A 22,807-nucleotide genomic window follows, 5' to 3' on the forward strand; every position below is an offset into this window, starting at 1 on the left:
AAGAAGCAGGTTTCGTCACTTACTTCAGCAGAAAGGGGCAAGCTGATTACTGTTATTACATGTGTGAATGCTGCAGGAGTTTTCGTACCACCTTTATTAATCTTCCCTAGAAAAATATGAAAACAGAGTTGATGCTAGGAGCTTCCACTGGAGCAGTCGCAGAATGCCATGTGTCAGGTTTGGTACAGACCGATATTTTCACTAGATGGCTACAACACTTCATAAAATTCACTAAACCTTCAGCTGCAGACCCTGTTCTTCTCGTCCTTGATGGCCACTATTCTCATACGAGAAACGTTGTTCTAATAGATTTGGCCAAACAGAATCATGTGACGATTATTTGCCTCCCACCATATTCTACACATAAAATGCAACCGTTTGATGTTGCTTTTATGGCACCGCTGAAAATTTACTACGCACAAGAAATAGAAAGCTGGCTTAGAGAAAATCAGTTGAGTGTTGTGTCGCCTTATGCCATTGCCAGTATTTTTTGTAAAGTGTATAACAAAGCTGCGACGATGGAAATATCTTGCAATGGTTTCCGAAAAACTGGACTGGTCCCTATTTGTCGCCATATTTTTAGGGACTTTGAATTTGGAATTCAAGAGCACTGGGAAACACAAAACGAAAGGGACGAACAAATAATAGGACCAAACCATGAACAACCAAATCATCCAATGCGAGAACATAGAACTCCTAGTCCACCACTACCTCAACAACTTGTGTCTCCGAAAAACATCTGTCCGATCCCTACATACAAGAGAGACACCACTAAAAAGCCACATGCCAGATCAGGAAAGGCTTCAGTAATTACTTTAACACCCTACATAGAAGAATTAGAGCAAAGTTTGCAGAAGAAAAAAGCAAAAAAAAACTAGTACCCCAGCTAAACTTAGATTGTGTATTAGCTCCAGAAAAAAACAATTCAACAAAAAGTGTTAGATCAGAAAAAACAGCAACGTCCGAAGAAGAAATAGCAGTACACCAAGACGTAGGTCAACCTTCTACATCAAAAGGCAAAACATCTAGAAGGAAATGGAAAGTTTCTTCGAGTTCAAGTTCAGATAGCAGCGAAGACTTTCCATTAGCTGATTCATCGTCCGAAGAAAGTGGAGAAAACGACGCGGAATGTCTATTTTGCGCCGGAAAATTTTCCGACGATAAATATGGAGAACGATGGGCAAAGTGTTACCAATGTGGCAGGTGGGCACATGAAGACTGTGGAGAAATAATGTCCAGCACATTTATTTGTCTTTTCTGCGAAGGAAAGGGCTTTTTTGAATAGTATCTCAAATTGGGGTACCTGTCTCAAATTTGGATACCTGGCTATCCCAAATTAGGCGACCTTTTATTTTTAATATTAAATGTCGCAAAAAAAATAAATGTATTTTTTTTGCAAAAATATATGTCTTATTCGCTTTATTTGTTTTTTGTTGTGTTGTAGAAACATTAAATTTAAGTTTTCGAATTTTAAAAAATTTTGAATATTCTGTTTTATATTTGTTTTTCAAAAAAAGTGTCTCAAATTTGGTGCCTTTCTTCTAGTAATTTTGTGCAGTAAGATGAATCGTCATGAAACTTTTTGAATTCGATTCACGAGAGTGTCAGGCAATTTTGTGAACTAAATTGATCTCCAGCAAAAAATTTTGTGCATGAGAAAATGCATTGTCAAAGTGCATCTCGAAGAGATGTAAAATGAAAAATTTAGAAGTTAGGAAATATTGACGGAAATGAGTTAAATTTTTATATTTGGGGGTTTTGGAGGTCAGTGAACACAAGTTTCATGACGGCAATGGTCTCCGAGGTACCTGGTGCCCAGGGTGGAGCTCGTCGCCTGGGACGATCGAATAATTCGAGGGACGATCGAATAATTCGAGGGACGATCGAATAATTCGCGAAATGAAGATTGGATCGAAAAACTGAAAAATACGCTTTTAATATTTTTCGAAAATCTATCGAATGACATAAAAGAAGGTGGGGTGGGGGTAACTTTAAAATCTTAAATGGAAATCCCCATTTTTTATTACAGATTTGGATTACCTACGTAAAAATAAGCAACTTTTATTCATGATATTTTTTCGAATTGTGGATAGATGGCGCAATAATCGGAAAAAACGATTTATCGCGATACCATAGGTAAATTATAGAAACGGTCTAATATTTCGAGAAATACACTTCCAAATAAAAGACCAAAAAATAAGTATTTAATATGTTTCAAGAACCTATCGAATAACATCAAACACGATCCTTTACTCCACCACCGGGGATGGGGTGGGGTGGGGTAACTTTAAAATCTTAAATAGGAATCCCCATATTTTATTGCAGATTTGGATTCCTTATGAAAAAATAAGTAACATTTATTCGAAACATTTTTTTGGAATTCTTAATAGATGGCGCTACTAAATAGTTTTTTCCGATTTTAAGTAAAGAATCCAAGTCTGCAATAACAAATGGGGTTTCTATTAAAGATTTTAAAGTTACCCTCACCCCACCTCCAGGAATTGGAGTGGGGGTCGTGTTTAGTGTCATTCGATAGATTTTTGAAAAATATTAAACACATATTTTTCAATTTTTCGATCCAATCATCATTTTGCGAATTATTTGATCGTCCTCGAATTATTCGGTCGTCCCAGGCAACGAGTTACACCCTGGACACCAGGTACCTCTGAGACCATCGCCGTTATGAATTTCGTGTTCAGTGACTCCAAAACCCCCAAGAATAAAAATTGAACTCATTCCGTTAATATTTCCTGAGTCCTAAGTTTTTTTATTTTCCATCTCTTCGAGATGCACTTTAAAGATGCATTTTTTCATGCATAAAATTTTGTGCCACAGATCAATTTAGTTCACAAAATTGCCTGACACTCTCTCGAATCGAATGCAAAAAGTTGCATGACGATTCATCTTACTGCACAAAATTGCTATGTTTAATGCCTCGTTGTCTCGTCTAGTATATTACTCTAGTGGATGTACACTTCGCGTCAAAAAAAACTGGTACAACTCTTATAACCGAAAATCATGTTTTTCAAGTTGTGTAAGTTGATCTTGTCACAAGTGTCATTCTAATTTCTAGGGCAACGTTGCCAGTTCAACGAAAATATTATATCAAACTAGGTAAAAACGGGGCTGTGTGACAGACCGCATTTTTTAATATACTAAAAACTAAAACAATTGTAATTTTCCGTCATCTCAATTAAGTATCCATACATTGATTCGTATTTTATTATAATTTATGAAAATATTTCAATTCAAAAATAATGATAGATAATAAATCTTGACATGACTTTAAATTATTATGTTTAATGTCAAATCGAGAGGTGTTATTGGTTTCTCGTAAATTGTAGGACAAAACTGCATTAAGTTGTGTAGAATAAATAAAACACACTGGAAAAATTAAAAATTAAATTTGAAATTAATACAAAATGAATAACTTTTACAGTGAACAAGTGTGTAATTTAAATATATGTATTACAATTCGAAATATAGATTTTAAACCTTATTTTTTTGTATTTAGATTTAGTGCAATTCCGTTATCTGTGATGGCAACAACCAGTCTGAAGACAGGTTTACATTGGGAAAAAAAAGTGTACCAGTTTTATATGACGCGAAGTGTACCATGTATTATAACGATTCTACTGTAAAGATGTTTATTTATGAGGAAACCTCCCTGAGGACACCTCCCACTGATTTGTTATCTTCACTAACGTGATAGAATATATGGCCAGATTTTAGTGTCTGTAGGTGTTCGCCATGTCTTCTTGCCTCGCAGATCCCAATCACAATTGCTTGATTAATTTAACAAAAATAAAAACTGATATTTTATTGATTACTTACGAACCCATTTTATTTTTGAAAAATCGATTGAATAGACGATGGAAGACTACATCGTTTATAAAAAAGTGTACAGGGTGCTATTAAACAAGCTAAAGTTATGGGCTGTAACCAAGGGATGAATACTTAGGGGATGATTTTTTCTACGTCATATTAAAGTGTATTAGATACGAAATAGATCTTTTTTTGTCCCATTCGAAAATCTCTATTCATCATCATTCTCTTTGCCTTATTCCTATGCGGGGTCGGCTTCCCTAATTGCATTTCTCCATACAATTCTATCTTGAATCATAGGTATCAATGTATCAATATTAATCCTCTTTACCAACATGTCCTGCCTAATCGTTCCCCCCATGTCTTCTTTGGTCTTCCTCTCCTTCTCCTTCAAGGAATCTGCACTTCAGCAATTCTTTGTATTTGGTGATAAGCGTCTCGACGTTGCTCTCAACCTATGCTCTCTCATTTTGGCATCAATTGGTGCCACACCTAGATTTCCCCTAATATAGTCATTTTTAATTTTATCCTTTTTTGTCACTCCACTCATCCATCTAAGCATTCTCATCTCCGCCACATGCATTAGTTGTTCCTCTTTCTTTTTCACTGCCCAACATTCAGTTCCGTACATCATAGCCGGTCTTATGGCTGTTTTATAGAATTTTCCCTTCAACTTCATTGGAATTTTTCTGTCACACAGCACACCACTCGCTTCCTTCCACTTCATCCATCCAGCCCTAATTCTACTGCATGCATCTCCATATGCATCTCCAGGTAACTATTTATTTTCTGCCGCTCGCCTTTATTCCATAACAACAGAGCTTTTTTTGGTTTTCAAGCTACTTTTTATTGTCTATTTACCCTTGGCTGTGTGTGAGATATTATATAAAGTGTAATGCCAAATTGGACTTTTGGTAATCGCGTTTTCTTTGAATACATGAAACCGTGTGTATTGTTTGCGTATATTTTCGTGTAATCGGTTCTTTATCTATAAATTGTATTCAGGTATATCTATTTACCGGCCACTCGCATCATATGAACAGAGCTTCTTTGTTTACACTTATTTTCAATATCTATTCACTCATGGCTTCAAAAAACTGAATCTGTTTCAAACAATGAATCTCAATGTTTCAAATATATTTTTCGACTTTAGAGTATATTAGGTTTATTATTTCTATCGGGTGTTATACGCAGATTAGTTCCTAAGGTTGTATCTATTATGCAATTTGCAATTTATTTAAATTTTGCAATATACAGGGTGTTTCATTAATAATTGAAAATATTTTAACTGTAGATTCCTGGGCTCAAAATATTAAGATTTAACCCAAATCACCGAGTCCGAATATGCTTCCTAGGGGAGATAGAGCTCTTTAAAGGAGGCGTCTTGTACTGAGTTTTTTTTTAATACCTCCAGAACGCTTCCATTTAGAGAACCGAAAACTGGTACGCCTATTTATCTTCCAGAGATAAATCGCTTCCATAAATTTTGAATTTCTAGTACCGGTTATAGGCGTCCGTTTTTGGTAGGGCAACGGTTATTCTATGGCATAACTTCCATTTTTGTCTTTAACTTTTAAGCCCTTTTGACACTGGATTTTTAAATTGTGAGGCATTTTAGTAATAAAAGGTATGTACTTGCGTCGGTAGTATACATCGTTTTCTAGAACTGTCGATTTGAAAATTGTGCGTTTTTTGAACTTGAAAAAATAATTATAAAAAAAATAATAAAAAAAAACGAAAACTGGTACGTTTATTCCAGAAATGAATCGATTTCATCAATTGCAAATTTCCAGTATCGGTCATACGCGTCCATTTTGGGTAGGTCAACGGTTATTTTGTCGTATTCTTTTTTGTGTCTTTAATTTGTAAGCATTTTTAACACTAGATTATTAAATTATGAAGTATTCTAATACCAAAAGTTACACTTGTTTAAGTCGGTAAAATACACCGTTTTTTTATTTTTTTTTTCAAATTTTTTTTAAATTCAAAAAGCGAAAAATTTTCAAATCGATTTTTCTAGAAAACGGTGTATTGTATCGACTTAAAGCAAGAACTTGTAGCACTAGAATACCTCCCAATTTAATAATCCAGTGTCAAAAGTTAAAGACAAAAAATTTATGCGATAAAATAACCGCTGCCCTACCCAAAAGGGACACATATGACCGGTACTAGAAATTCGCAATTTATGAAATCGATTTATCTCTGGAAGATAAATAGACATATTTACCAGTTTTAGTTTTTGTGATCTATATTCACTTCCTAAAAAAGGGCAAAACAATCATAGGGCATTACCATGCCGCATTTTTGGCCCGATTCGACGCCGAAATTCAGAAAAAAAAACAGCCCCAATTGGCGAAGAAAAAATACTCTTCCACCATGACAACCTCTGCCATCTTCCACCATGGCCAAATTGGTCGAAATAGACTACAAACTGCTGTTTCATCCAACGCATTCTCCAGATTTGGGCCTGTACGACTTCTTTTGGTTTCCAAACTTGAAAAAGTCACTCACTGGGCAGAAATTCAAGTCGAACAAAAAGTTCATCACCGCCACGGAAGCCTACTTTGCAGAACTCGAGAAAAGGTGTCTTGCAGACGAGTTAAAGAAGATGGGGAATCGTTGGGTCAAGTTGGGTCGAGCTAAAAAAAGGCTACGTTCAAAACTAAATTGCCACTTTTCCCAAATTTTCATTTTTCTTTTGAAGGCTAAGTACTTATTGGACCGCCCTAGTGTAATCGCAACATTCGCAGATGACACTGCAATAGAAAACCCAGCTCCCATGTAGGCACCTCAAATATTGCAATAAAACAAACATTTAATTGAAATATGGGCTAAGAAATAGAAGATAAAGATCCCCTAATAACACAAAACATTCCATGAATGTTCCTAGAATGTACACACAGGACATTGAAAACATTCCTGGAATGTCCCCAAATGCACACGAATGTCCCTGGAAAGTCCCAGGAAAGTGCTGTGTCAGCATTTTAAATATTCTTAGAATGTTCTGTTGGAACATTCCATGAATGTCTACGAATGTTCTTTGGACATTCACAGTCTATTTTTTAGACTGAATGTCTTGTTGGAACATTCCATGAATGTTCTTTGGACATTCACAGTATATTTTTAGACTGAATGTCTTGTTAGAACATTCCATGAATGTCTACGAACGTTCTTTGAACATTCACAGTATATTTTTTAGACATTCACTGAAATATATCGTCAGTAATGTGACAATACCTCCTATATGTTTTTTCATGAGGTTTGCAGGAGACGAAAAACATTTTTTAAGGTCACTTTCTGTTTTCGTACGTATTCTGACTTTTTTTGTAGTAAATAGATAGTTGAATTTACTGCAAAACAAGTCAAAAAATATATGAAAACAGGAGGTGGCCGAAACAAGTTTTTAGTCTATCTTACAAATCTCTTGAAAAAAACAGATAGGAGGTATTGTCACATCACTGACGATATGTGGCCATACCAAATAATACATCCTTGATAAATATAAACATTTTTATTGCAAAAAATCTTTACATACATTTTTTAATGTAATTTACTGACATTCCTAAATATTATAAAAAAATGTGTCACATTTGCTTTGTAAACCTTTCTTTTGCTTTTCGTAGCCACATATTCCGTTTCCTTTCTGGTTTTTTGTAGACCACTTCTCTCAGCTGATTCTAAAAGAAAATAAATTAAAAGGTAATTTTTCTATCCTTTACAATTAACAATCAGAAGAAATATTATTTACAGGTAATAATACGCATAAATAATAATAATAAAAAAATAAATATTAAATAATATTTAAATAAATAATAAATAATATTTAATAAATAAAATAATAATAATGAACATTTTGTATTTTGACAACGACATCCGATGTGGAAGTAGAAACCTTAATAAAATTATTTTTTCAAGTAAATTGTGGCTTATTTCCCCATTAGAATAGTTAATTACAAAAAAGCCACAAAGAAATAGATTTTTCACAAACAAATAAGTATTTAGTATTCATTATATTTATTGTTTTTATTATTTACTTTAATGTCCTACTGGTACATTATTTGACAAATAATGACATTTCGAAGTCTGTTAAGTACGATATAACGCCCTTGGGCATTAAATTTAAATAACGACTTAGATACTGTCAAGTTGACAAATATCAACCTAAGTAAAACTATGGTTACCACAATTACGTTACTACTGTTACTGGTAAATGTACTTATTTAAAAACTAATCAATTCAAAATTCATTCAAATTTTTCGCATATAAAGAATAATTTAGTCGGACATTAAACGTTGAAGGCACCACAGGTATTATAATAATAACGCTTTCGGTCAACGTATATCCCTCAGGACGAAGGCCCTTGTTAAAAACACCATTGACCTCAAGCGTTATTATCCTTATAATACCCTTGGTACCTTAATAACTGTAACATAAGATTATACCTTAATTCTTGTTTTCTATTTCTGATGTTTTTATTTATTTACATTGAATATTAATATGTTTTGTTGTATAATCTACTTCACAATAATTATGTGATATATTTGACTTAAAATGAATTCAAAAATTTTTTGTAGTTGGGCAACAATGTCAACTTAGATCTCCGATGTAGATAATGAATTGCAACAGTATCTATATTGTACGGACTATATTATTAATTAGGTTATGCATATACCTGTGTGACATAAGCTATTGGAACAGCACAGTCTCTCAAACGAACAGATGAAAGTGAAGTTCTGTCAATATCTTTTTCTAAAAAGTGTTTTGAACATACTCCTCTATTAACAAATCTGATCTATACTTCATGTCTTCTTCGCAGGATCTTCTGGAAAGCTAAAAATACAAAATATATGCATTACTAAGCATTATTAACAAATTTTAGTTTTAAATAAAAAATATGATTAATGAACTCACAAAATATTATAAAACAGCTTAGAAATTGTTTATTAGTATAGTCGGTTCCCCAAACTCAGACACAACTGGCTAGTGATTTTAGTAGGTAATTTTTATTGTTTTTGGCCACTTTTGCCAAAATTACAGTAATTATTAACTATTTAGTTATTATTTTTTTTATTTACTAAATTATTTACTAAAATCACTAGCCAGTTGTGTCTGAGACTCGGTAGTACTGAGACTGAGTTTAGCAGATCGACTATAATATTCTGTGTATTCATTAGTTGGTACTGCATATTATAGTGTGTGGTCTACCATCCTATTTATAAACGCATACATTAGCAAAAACGCAAAAAGAATTATTTTAGTTTTACAAATCCTTTTGTTATTATCTCTATTTACTATTTTAGTTAGGAATAAGCGAAGTTTGTGGCTTATTCACAATTATTATTAAAATAATAAATGGATATGACCAATTATTAACTTATAAAATAAAAATTCTTCTGATTTATGCCTTTTATTCACTTTGTTATATCTACGTTACTTAAAAGATTTTTTATGAATAGTATTATTAGGGTATTAATAATAGTATTAATTTATTTTCTGAAATACAGGGCATCCCTTCGTTTACATATTTGCATACTAACCTTTTAATAGGGCTTTTCATTCACACTAATTCACAGTCATTTGTTTCGAGCTTCTGTCATAATTGAAACGTTATTCCTGCAGATTTTTTTATCTACATCTGTTTCTGCTACTCCAACTGCGTCAAAAACAGGACACCATTTTATGCACTATGTTAATAATACTATTAAAGCTATTATAAAAGTATCCGAATTAAAAAAATATTCTTAAAAAGCACAAATAATACAAACTATCCACGGCAAGGCAAGGCCGGGCAAGGTGGCCAAGATGAAATGAAAATGAAGATGCCAAGATGGCCGAAGCGAGGTCGTTGGTTGGTCGTTTTTAGTCACGTGATGCCCTCTCAAGCGCCATGCACAAAAATATATGCACGGCGAATTTGAAAATGAACGCAAAAGAAATAAATATAAATAATGCCTCTCTTGGGTTTTGCATAAGTTATAAGTATTTTTTTATTAACAAAATCGCATTCCAAATTGAATATTCGCGAACAATAATTTTTATTACATTTGTATGTTTATAATATTGTATTAATTGAACTTGGGAAACTCTTTAAATTTGACACTGTAGGCCTAAAATGTCACTTAGTTTGTCTGGTATGTTATAAGTAATGTTGTATCTGAATCTGTTACACGTATGTATTATTTCGCAACTTAAAGGCCGCGTCTCACCATCAAACAATTTGGTCAAACAGTTTGAGCAAACTCCGGAAGTACGTCAAAGTGACGTCACAATTGCAGTTTTTTTGAAATTCTAAAAATCTGTGCTCTCACTATCAGTCTAGTTTGATCAAATTGTTTGTATTGAGTTGCCTAACTTGTTTGTACTTTATTTAAAATTAAAATTTTTCATTATTATCCACAATGAACACTCAGGATGTGGCGTCACTAACTGTCACTTTCAGTTTGCTCAAACCAGTTTGATCAAATTATTTGATGGTGGGACGGGGCCTTAAAATATAGGAACATTGGTAGTATGTTCACAGAATGTCTTATGGTAACATTCCAGGAATAATTTAAACAGATGTTCACCGAATGTTCCCTAAATGTCCAGGACATTCAAATATTGATAGAACTTTGGTAGTACATTCCTGGAATGTTGTGTGTTGTTAGGGTCAACGAAGCAAAATCACTTAACCTAGTATTCACTAAGGGCCGGTTTTTCGAATGCTAATCAACAATGATCACTATCAAATATTTAATTACTGTCACCAAAACTGTCAATGTCAACTTTTATTGGGTTGCTGAAAACATAATTGATTAAAATTATGAGATTAGTTAATCAATTAACATAACAATTATTAACATAATTGATTAAGTAATTTCATAATTGTAATCAATTATGTTTTCAGCAACCCAAACAAAGTTGACATTGACAGTTGGTGACAGTAATTAAATATTTGATAATGATCATTGTTGATTACCGTTCGAACAACCGGCCCTAAATGTCATAAAAAAACACCGAATATCCTAATGCATAACAAAAACATTCCTAAAAATGATACCGTAAAATATCTTGGATTACACCTTGACAACTTGCTAACATGGAGAACACACATCTGGATGAACAGGAAGCAATTAGGAATGGAATTAAAAAAACACTACTGGTCATTCGACCGTAAATCCATCTTATCTTTAACAAAATATTAGTGTATAAAGCAATCATCCGGCCCATCGCAGAAGACAGCAACCTAGCAATACTAGAGTGACTTTTCAATCTAAGGTTCTTCGTGCCATCACAAATGCACCGTGGTTAATTCCAAATGCAGACATTTACAGGCATTTGAAGATCGATACAGTGAAGCAAATGATAGTCAAATCATGACAAATATTTCAAACGGCTGAAAAAGCACCCCAACGAATTAGCAGTGGATTTATTGAGCAACTCCACACAACTAAATAGACTGAACATTGGAACTCCTTTTAACTTACCATTTAGAAAATAAGTGTCTATACTCATTTTAGTTACTAGTAATAAACCCACTGGAGCTGATAGTCATTGGACTAAAACTCTTCTTACACATGTTCGTTTAACAAAGATGCTTGATGTTACTTATTATGATGTAACAGATTGTATTTTAAAACAAATAAAAAAAATATTATAAATTAACTTTTAACTTTTGTTTGATAGTTAGCTATTATTAAAGAAGGGTAGTGTGCTATATCTAAGGCCTACTGTATACAAGGAAGGTTACAGTGACAGTGCTACGATTCAACCGCCTATTATTAAGTACCCCTGGTTTTACCTGACATCTTGGATTTTAAAGCACCCTATGTAACGCACAGCTGGCATAGCTGAATGTGGCTGCATTTTTATGTTTGTGCATCACAGTGTTTCCATGCTGTTTTCTATATATTTCTTTCATAATTTCAATCAATGTTAAATATACCTACAAGAATAATAGAATAATAACATTTACTTCTCCGTCATTATACTAGGTATGGTATAACGATAAATGAGGTGTCAAATTAAAGCTTATAATCCAAGGATAGTACTAAAGGTAAGAAATTAGACCTAGTTTGTCTGTCCGTCTGTCTGTCTGACCGCGAATATAACTCCTCCGTTACTATACCAGGTAGAATGACAAATGAGGTGTCAAATGAAAGCTTATAATACAAGTATCGTACTAAAGGTTAGAAATTTGACATAGGCTGTCTGTCCGTCCGACCGCGAATATAACTCCTTCGTCACTATACCAGGTAGAATGACAAATGAGGTGTCAAATGAAAGCTTATAATACAAGGATGATACTAAAGGTGAGAAATTTGACATCGGCTGTCTGTCCGCCTGTCCGTCCAACCACGAATATAACTCATCCGTCACTATAGCAGGTAGAATGACAAATGAGGTGTCAAATGAAAGCTTATAATCCAAGGATGGTACTGAAGGTGAGAAATTTGACATAGGTTGTCTGTCCGCCTGTCCGTCCGACCGCGAATATAACTCCTCCGTTACTATATCAGGTAGAATGACAAATGAGGTGTCAAATGAAAGCTTATAATACAAGGATCGTACTAAAGGTGAGAAATTTGACATAGGCTGTCTGTCCGTCCGACCGCGAATATAACTCCGTCGTCACTATACCAGGTAGAATGACAAATGAGGTGTCAAATGAAAGCTTATAATACAAGGATGGTACTAAAGGTGAGAAATTTGACATAGGCTGTCTGTCCGCCTGTCCGTCCAACCACGAATATAACTCATCCGTCACTATAGCAGGTAGAATGACAAATGAGGTGTCAAATGAAAGCTTATAATACAAGAATGGTACTAAAGGTGAGAAATTTGACATAGGCTGTCTGTCCGTCTGTTCGTCCGACCGCGAATATAACTCCTTCCTCACTATACCAGGTAGAATGACGAATGAGGTGTCAAATGAAAGCTTATAATACAAGGATGGTACTAAAGATGAAAAGTTTGACATAGGCTGTCTGTCCGTCTGTCCGTCCGACCGCGAATATAACTCATCCGTCACTATACCAGGTAGAATGACAAATGAGGTGTCAACTGAAAGTTTATAATCCAAGGATAGTAGTAAAGGTGAGAAATTAGACCTAGGTTGTCTGTCCGTCTGTCTGTCTGTCCGCGAATATAACTCCTCCGTCACTATACCAAGTCGGACGGACAGGCGGACAGACAGCCTATGTCAAACTTCTCATCTTTAGTACCATCCTTGGATTATAAGCTTTCATTTGACACCTCATTTGTCATTCTACCTGGTACAGTGACGAAGGAATCATATACGCGGTCGGACAGACAGACGTACAGACAGCCTAGGTTAAATTTCTCACCTTTAGTATCATCCTTGGATAAGCTTTCATTTGACACCTCATTTGTCATTCTACCTGGTATAATGAGGAAGGAGTTGAGTTTGCAAACAGACAGACAAGACGGACGGACGGACAGACGGACGTGGACAATTCAATGTTTTCACATTTTTTCAAAATTGGAGAAAACAACAAAATAATAAACTTTACGTAATTGGTGTTTCAAAACTACTTACTTTTAACACATTAGGTACACAATATTACAAGGTTTCTAGCAAGTTAAACGTCACAATGATTTAAAATTAATCAAGTAAAAACCTATATATACATAACATATTAGAACATACCTAAAATACACAAAAATGATACATTTCACACACAAATATAATATCACAAAAAATTGTAACGTGATAGTATGAAAAAATAGAGGATACGGCAACGGTGTTACATGTGACGGTCGGCCCGGGTCGGATTCAATGCCAATATATAGACAGACATATTTTAGGGTGCTTTAAAATCCAAGATGTCCCTTTTACCTAAGGTACTCATTTTATTCAGGCTGAGTCGACCTGGGGCCTGTGGACATTTTTAAAAATATCTCCGGGATTCGATCCCCGGCCTTCTGCGTGGAAGTCAGATATCCTACCGAGTAAGCTATCTATATCTAAAAGCAAAACTCTACGACCAATGTATTCTTCCGGTCTTCACATATGGATGTCAAACATGGACCTTCACAAAAGCGAATATGGACAGAATTGCGAAAACACAAAGAGCAATGGAATGATAAATGATCAACATAAGACTGTCAGATAGAAAAAGGAATTCCTGGGTAAGAAATATCACAAAAGTTAAGGATACTACTCGTCAAACAGCTAAGCTAAAATGGAAATTCGCCGGTCATACTATTAGACAAAAAGATGAAATATTGAATAAAATTATTATAGAGTGGAGACCATGAACATACAAATGAAAGAGAGGGAAACCGCAGATGAGATGGATAGATGACCTAAAACACAAGCCGGCTCAAAATGGATGCACATGGCTCAGGATAGAGAAACAAATTTAAGATTTTACATTACATCTAATAGGTACTGCATTACTCTTTTAAACTTTTGAATAGTAGTAAATATTTTAGAGGACATAGCACGCCTCACTTTAATATTTATGTACCTATAATGCCTGCTCTTCATTATCGCCGATGATGGCCGATCATGTCTGTGATTGCCTATGATCGCCACAATCATCGTGCAAGTGTCCATATATCGTCCATAGCATGTTGAACGACAGCCATCAAGATGGACGTGCAGTGTGTGGCTACTGCAACAATTTATTTAATAGCGGTATACAACCATTATGTCAATATGGCCCAACGAAAAGTTGTAAAAAAAATGGAGGAAAATAAGAGTGGTCTTTGACAACTACCTTGGCTTGTTCGAGATAAAATCAAATGAGTTTAGATACATCAAACTTCGCAATTCAATAAACATATTTTTCACTCTTCGCTGTGCACTTAGATATACTTTTTTCCAAAAAAATTATGGAGAATCTGCTTACTGAATTATTGGTTAAACTTTTTGGAGAATTCGAAAACTTTATACGTATGTCACCGAGCGATTTCAATTAGGTATTTGGTACGAAAAATATCCCCATTAGTAGCAAAACAAGACAATAGTTTCAGAAAGTCTATACCAGTTAAAATACGACTTACAATCGCATTGATATTTTTCGGTACGAGGGATAGTTAAGCTTGCATCAACTTTTTAGTATAAAAAATTACACCTTTTTTAACCTAAGCACAATATTTTCCGACTGGAAATGAATGATCGGCGATCGCTTGGGCATGTCAACGCAACTATTACTTATTACTCATTAACTTATTATTTATTACTCGACGATTCCCTTTGAAGCGTCTCCAAAAAACCGCAAAATCACGGATCGTCTACAGTCATGGGAGATCATAGACGATCATGGGCAACTATAGCCAAGTATGCCCTCTACACAATCGTGCTCGCGCTTGATCGCGATTATGTAGAGGAGCCATAGATTTACACATTCAGTTTGCTTTTCTTATTGTTTATTCTTTATTTTTCAAATTTTAGATGACCAGTGCTCCAATTAGTGTTAGAATCAGAGTCCAAATGAATCTGGAAATAGCGCCAAATCCTAAGATTACAATAATGAATAATCTTACCACTGCGTTACATCCTATTTTCTGGTTGGAAGATGTGAGTATATTACAATCTTATTTTTGTTTTTGATTTAAGATATATGCCAAACTTAATATAAGATTATTTCTTAATGCAAAATATTACCTTTAGATTTACTTAGATTTTGTAATTCTAATAATTTAACTAGTTTTTAATTTAATTTTTTAATTCCTTAGATACACCTAAAACAGTTTTCTGGCAAAAGTGTTTCTTCTGTATTACTTGTGGAACACTAGTATCTACACTACTTGTGGAACATTCTTTGACACTAACACACTGACATAACTTATGGTAATATGAAAAAGGACAGTGTATCAAAGTTCGTCAATATAAATATTTTGTTTTTTTTATTTGTTTGCTTATTCCACAGCTTTCCTAACTGAGTCGTTTTACTTATAGCCCAGTAAAGTAAATGATCGTTTTGGAGTGTAATTTTGATTTAGGTTCCATGAAAATGAAAATTTGGATTTAGGGTCCACTTACCCTCCACTTCAAAGTTGAATTTGTGCCGTTGGTTGCTTTTACTTGGGCGGGGGTGACAGTCACCCCTTCTCAGGGTCCCCGCGTTTAAAGTAGGTCCGGAAATGGGTAAATTGACTAATTCTAAGCAACTTTCATTCTATAGAGTTTTTTACGTAAGGCAATACTTTTCGAATTATTATATTTCTAACAATATTGAAAATATATATTTCTAACAATTTTATTAAAGAAACCTGTGTTAACGGCCACCTGCCAACATCGGCCACCTGTCCTAACGGCCAGTTTAAAAATTTCCCAAACCAATTATATGTAGACTACAAAAACTGGCAATACCGTCCACCTTTCTATATCGGCCAATAGTTCTTTCATTTTTAGTGGCCGTTACTGACAAATTGTACTGTACAGTAAAACCTGTGTTAACGGCCACCTGCCAACATCGGCCACCTGTCCTAACGGCCAGTTTAAAAATTTCCCAAACCAATTATATATGTAGACTACAAAAACTGGCAATAGCGGCCACTTTCTATATCGGCCAATAGTTCTTTCATTTTTAGTGGCCGTTACTGACAGGTTTCACTGTATTACGAAAAAGGATGAAATGTGAGATTCTATCTAACGGCGCGACTACTCGCTGGTTAAAGCTAATTGGCTCTCCCCAAAGCCATAAATTCCACAAAAAGAAGTAGAAGAAAAAAAAATTCCTACGCATTACTACAACCCTTCCTCGAGGCACTTACGAAATGTTTTCAAAATTGCAAAATTTTTCATCAAGTTATCGTGAAAAAGGATAAAAATTGAGATTCTATCTCACCGCGCGACTACTCGCGGGTTAATAATGAAGTATATAAACCCAGTAAAAGCAAAGTTGTAGCTTATAAAAAATACGTTCTTATTCATCAAATTCCAAATAGAATATTTCAACGGGAAATAACCAAAAACTAAGCCATTTTCGGGAAAAACTTATTAAATTTTTTTAACTTATTTAAAAAAGGTTTATTTTTATTTTTTTAAAAGTTTCTATAGTCCGTCCCACCTTAACTTTACAGTATTAGGGAACATAGGCAATGCAGTCCTTATGAGAGTTTTTAGCGCGGTGATGCCGATTTTATCGAAAAGAATTTGTAATCGAACATTAGATTATAGAGATTAAATTAAAACTGTTTTACAAAGACGATTTTAGTATTCGTATGCGTTTAAGTTTATTTGATATACTATAGTAGTTATCACGTATAGATAAGAATCCTAAAATTGTAGATTGCCTTTCTAAAACAGTTTTTATCTCCAACCATCACTAAAGTCATTCATTATTGTACTCATTTGACGCCATTTGCGGCAGTAAAGCAACACTTTATTGTACTGAAAGAAGAATTTTACTTTACCTGCCGCGATTAATCAAATTAACCGAGATTGAATGTAAGTGGTCGATGGCAGTAATCGATTATTTATTTGAGTGAACTTAAAATTTATTTACTTTAATTATTGCAAATATTGTACACAATTTACGTTATTATTAATTAAATTTATGCCAAAAAGTGAAATTCTGTAGTATTTTGCAATTATATTCATATATAATTAATCAAAATTTTACCGATTTAGTAATTATTCAATATTGATAACTATCTATCAATTAAAAATCGGAAGCGGCATGCAGAAGTCACTTGTCATCACTGTCATATTTAAAAAATTTTAATTGAAAATTGTATTTATTATAATAAAAGTGTTAAAACGAATATTAAATTATAGTACAGTAGTGCTGCTTTGGAAATGGAAGAAATTACATGAACGCCACCTGAAATACACAAGAAATCGTTGGAGGCAGTTTCAGAGCTTCTCCCAGCAAAATCGATCGAAAAATACAATAGGCAATATGACATATTTGAAGCATGGCGTGAAAAAAATTGTATTACAAATTATAGTGAAAGTGTTTTACTCGCATATTTCTCTGAATTGCTTAAAGAATATTCTCCACTCTCCATCGGCTATGTGGTCCTATTATTTAATGTTAAAGGCAACTTTGACCACAAATAAAGACATAGATATAAGCAATTATAAAAAACTTAACAGCTTTTTTGAAACAAAAAGGAAGGAATTACATTCCCAAAAAATCAAAAACCCTGCCGCAAGAAGAAGTGCTAAATTTCTTATTAAATGCACCTGATAACGATTATTTTTAATGATGAAGGTAATTCAACAAAAATAAAATTACTATTACATATTATATTGTACGTAAAGTTCTTTTTCATATCCTTGAATCTACCATGATTTATGTAAAATGTCTTTTCATTTGATGTCAATTATTTTTTTTTCATTTTTTACTTGCCTATTTATTCTTTTTATATCTAGTAAGTGAAGTTTGTGCCTAGCAAGTGGTTGCGTAGGCTAGCGGTATGTGTATCTAGCTACGGACGTGTCAGTACTTGGTTCGAATCCCCCTTAAGGAAAACTTTTTTGTTTAATATTAATGGTTATTGACATACTTAGACTATTATAAGGACTAAGTACACACACTCTTTTTTCATTAAAAGGATATAATTAAGTAAGTGTTAAGTAAGTGTTAATGTTTTTTATGATTGGCGATAAAAGTTTGTATGCACCACGTCAGTAAAGACTCTTTATCGAACTCGTCTGTTATTCGCCTTGTTCGCTACGTGTAATGTATTTTCATTTGATGTCAATTATTTTTTTTACATTTTTTACTTGCCTATTTGTTCTTTTTATACCTAATATAGGCCGTGCCTAGCAAGTGGTTGCGTAGGCTAGCGGTGTGTGTATCTAGCTACGGACGTGTCAGTACTTGGTTCGAATCCCCCGTAAGGAAAACTTTTTTGTTTAATATTAATGGTTATTGACATACTTAGACTATTATAAGGACTAAGTACACACACTCTTTTTTCATTAGAAGGATATAATTAAGTAAGTGTTAAGTAAGTGTTAATGTTTTTTATGATTGGCGATAAAATTTTGTATGCACCACGTCAGTAAAGACTCTTTATCGAACTCGTCTGTTATTCGTCTTGCTCGCTACGCTCGCTCGGCTCATAATATCAGATTCGTTCGATAAAGAGTCACTTTACTGACTTGGTACATAAATAACTATAATTTAATCACTCTAATGTTCGATAACATATATTCTTTTTGATAAAATCAGCATCACCGCGCTAAAATCTCTCATATTAACTGCATTGCCTATGTTCCCTATACCGTAAAGTCAAGGTGGGACGGACTATAGCAAGAAAACTAAACGAGTTACGCTAAAAAATATAGTTGGCTTTTTTTTGGTTAAAGAAATTGTGAAAATATCCTTTTTATTTAGCACCCTAAATAAAATGTATCGTTACCGCTTTACCTTTTATTTTATATGTATGTATAATGTATACTGTTTATAGGATCTGTAAGTTTAACCGGTTCGAAGTGTTTATTTTTGAAGAAATTTTGTTCTATATTAAAAAAAAATTTCTAAAAATTTTAGAAAAGTGCTTTTTTTCAATAACTTAAAAAGTGTTAGTGATGTAGGTTTTAATTTTATAAATATGACAGTTTCACACTGTTTTTTTTTTGTGACAAAATTTGGTTAAGGTAAGGCTGTTCAAATTTTGCATACACTCGTGATTAGTGACTGGTTCAAGCCTTCTAAAACTACAACCATTTCAAAATAAGGTCTTTAAATCGGTGAAACTTACAGATCATATAAAAAAATACCTAAGTAAAGTAATTTTGTTTGTTGTGTTTGTAAGCGGTAACGATTAATTTCATTTGGGGTGCTAAACAGGCGGAGATTTTCACGATTTTTTTACCAAAAAATGGGGGCCAACTTTATTTTAAGTGTAGCTCGCTTATTTTTAATAATATATAATATAATAATAATTTTAAGTTTAGAGCTATTACAACGAAAGAAAGAAATGAACAATTTGAAAGGTCATGTAGAAGTATAGAACAGAATATGGGAGGAACAAGAAGTTCAGAAACCTGGAAAATTGTGAAATCATTACGAACTAACAAGAAAGAGAAAACTTTTATACAATACATATAAGACGACGAGAGGGAGAACCACAATAAAAAACTACTGATATAGCAAAGACGAGAATTCAGCATCGATGGAGACGAACAAAAAATAATGACCACAGAGGAAGAAAAAATAGTCATAACAGACAAAGGGATTAAACAAGCAATAAATTCCATGAAGAACAATAAAGCTGGAGGACAAGGAGGAATTGTGGCGGAACTAATCAAATACGGAACCGAGAAATTAAGAAGAATGATATGCCGAATCATGGAAAGAACAATAAATTTAATCCCTAAACAATGGCAGGAAGCCTACATAACATCGATATACAAAAAAGGTAACAGAAAAGATTGCGAAAATTATAGGAGGATAAGCGTCATCGCTACAATGGGAAGACTGTATGGCGGGATCCTCAGGCACAAAATAGAGAAAAATATAGAAGGTAAAATCGGAGAAGAATAAGCAGGTTTCACAGCAGGGAAATCATGTCTAGATCATATCCATACAATACAAGAGACAATAGAGAAAAAAAAGAGCTAAGAACAAAGATGTACGCATGGCATTTATAGATCTTAGGAAGGCATATGACACCGTGCCAAGGAAAGAACTGTACAAAGCAATAGCTAAAATGGGGATATCACCTAACCTAACACAAGCAATCAAGAACATGTACAGTGGAACTGAAGTAAATATAAAAATCGGAAACAAGGTAGTTGCTAACTTCAGAACAACAAAAGGATTACTACAGGGATGCCCAGCATCACCAACTCTATTTAAAATATTTTTAGAACACGCACTGACAACTTGGAAGACAAAATGTAGGGGTATGGGAATACCGATAAGGGACGATTATCTCTACACATTATGTTTCGCACATGATCAGGTGGTGATGGCTCAAGATGAAGAAGATAGCAGTTACATGGTGAGAAAACTAAAAGAGGAATACAAAAAAGTGGGCCTGAAAATAAATATGAAGAAAACGGAATACTTAGCAATATCGAAAGGAGACGTAAAAAACTTAGAAATAGAAGAACAAGTTGAAATAAAAGGAAGGAAGAATTTTAAATTTTTGGGCTTTATAATGTCGAAAAACAGAACAACAGAAGCAGAAATAAAAAATAGATTGGGACAAACAAGATCTTGCATCAGACAACTCCATAACGTAATCTGGAATAAGAACATCAAGGGACAAACAAAAAAAATGCTATAACAAACAATAGTAAGAAGCATCGTGACATATGCCACAGAAGTTTGGGTCATCAACAAAAAAAACTCAAAAGAGCATTCTGGCAACCGAAATGGAATACTGGAGAAGATGCTGTGGTCTCACCAGAAGAGACAGAATGACAAATGAGAGAATAAGGAGAAGAATGCAAGTGGAAAAAGATGCCCTGCAATATATAGACGAGAGAAGACTAAAATGGTACGGCCACGTACGCAGAACAGAAAACACTTGGATAAACAAGGTTGCAGAATGGAGCCCAAGAGGAACAAGAAAAGGACTGAGAAGATCTTGGAAAAATGAAATCGACGAAGCCATGTCTAAGAAAGGATTGGAAGACGGAGACTGGGAAGATCGAAAAAAATGGAAGTCCTGGCTGACGGAAGGGAAGAAGGGAAACGGCATTAGTTGTAGACAACCTTTTATATATATATATATATTTAAAGGTATTCAGCTAGTGAATTCAGAGGTTGAATCGGTCAATTTAGTTGGAAATTAAATAAAGAAGTCAACTACTTCATTGATATATTGAAAACGTTTCGCTTTACAATTTCGAAAGCTTCATCAGTTCACTACAAATAAAGGATGAAGTCTATAAGTATAAATAACCTTAACAAAAGTGATATAATACTTACAAAGCAATTTGTAGTATGTTTAAGATGTTAAAACAAAAATTCTACAGATACTACTCATTCTATAACAACAACTTAACGATATACTGCGGAAAAATAAATATATATATATATATATATATATATATATATATATATATATATATATATATATATATATATATATATTAATAGTTTTGTTATTTCCAGACCGTAAATTATTAAATAGAAACTTTTTAATTCCTGGGTTTTGGGTCTGATAAAAATAAAACACTTTGTTATGGCTTAAACGTTTCGACCATAAAAAATAACCATGCTTTTGATTTTGAAAATGTACAAATTTTATAAAAAGAACAAAACTACAACAAAAGATGTATATTGGAGATGATTCATGTAAAGAAAGACCAAAATTGCATAAATAATAAAACTGACATCAAGGATCTCTCCAATGTATATCATAATTTAATAAATTGATTTAATTTTTATAAATGTACAATTTGGCAAATATTTTAAATACGGTCCTTAACGGACGTCAATTTTGAATTCTGCCATATTGTTTCAAGAGTCAAGCTCGCATTCCACAACAAAACGCCAAGCCAACAAGTGCAATGTAAATTTTAGTCTTTTGTTTTGTTTTATGTAATGTTTATAATTATTCATTAAAGTGCTTATTGAAAATGGCAATTAGCCGAAACGTTTAAGCCATAACCAAGTGTTTTATTTTTATCAGACCGAAAACCCAGGAATTCAAAAGTTTCTATATATATATATATAGGATTATTACGTTATGAATATATATATATATATATATATATATATATATATATATATATATATATATATATATATATATATATATAAATATATATATATATAATTTCCACTTTCTAAAGCTTTTTTAAAGACTTTAAAAAAGTTTTAATAGGTTTTCCCTAAAAGTGCTTCAATTTTTTAGTTATTTCACGTTGAAATATTTGACTTGGAATTTGACGAATAAAACGTAGTTTTCATGAGCTACAACTTTGCTTGTGCTGGGTCTATGGACTTAACGAATACACAACTTTTTTGGTTTGTTTTTATGCTACATTTTTGCTAAGAATATTTTTTCGATAAAATAAGTTAGTTTAATTATTAGATTAGATTAGATAAATTAGTTT

The 22,807-nt window shown here is 33.4% G+C and overlaps 1 protein-coding gene and 1 long non-coding RNA gene across 5 annotated transcripts in view; one reads left to right on the top strand and one right to left on the bottom strand.

Annotated features, from left to right (window-relative positions):
- Window positions 1-22,807, top strand: part of LOC126885120 (sensory neuron membrane protein 1-like) — a 163,005-nt gene that overhangs the window by 122,473 nt on the left and 17,725 nt on the right. For 2 of the 3 annotated variants that reach the window (XM_050651552.1, XM_050651553.1), the window contains exon 7: window positions 15,227-15,352. In XM_050651552.1, coding sequence (XP_050507509.1) covers window positions 15,227-15,352 — 126 coding nt within the window. Of the gene's footprint in view, window positions 1-15,226; window positions 15,353-15,510; window positions 15,681-22,807 lie in introns of those variants that run through there. The other variant, XM_050651554.1, reaches the window with a different exon arrangement.
- LOC126885121 (uncharacterized) lies at window positions 7,322-10,216 on the bottom strand. Of its 2 annotated transcripts, XR_007698286.1 has the most exons (3): window positions 9,363-10,032; window positions 8,498-8,655; window positions 7,322-7,502 (listed from the first exon to the last, which is right to left on the bottom strand). It is a non-coding gene; the product is annotated as an uncharacterized LOC126885121 (long non-coding RNA). The 2 variants fall into 2 exon arrangements; XR_007698285.1 differs by having other exon boundaries at window positions 7,322-8,655; window positions 9,363-10,216.

The sequence above is a fragment of the Diabrotica virgifera genome, chromosome 5 (assembly GCF_917563875.1).
Source record: "Diabrotica virgifera virgifera chromosome 5, PGI_DIABVI_V3a".
NCBI classification, from domain to species: Eukaryota; Metazoa; Arthropoda; class Insecta; order Coleoptera; family Chrysomelidae; genus Diabrotica; species Diabrotica virgifera.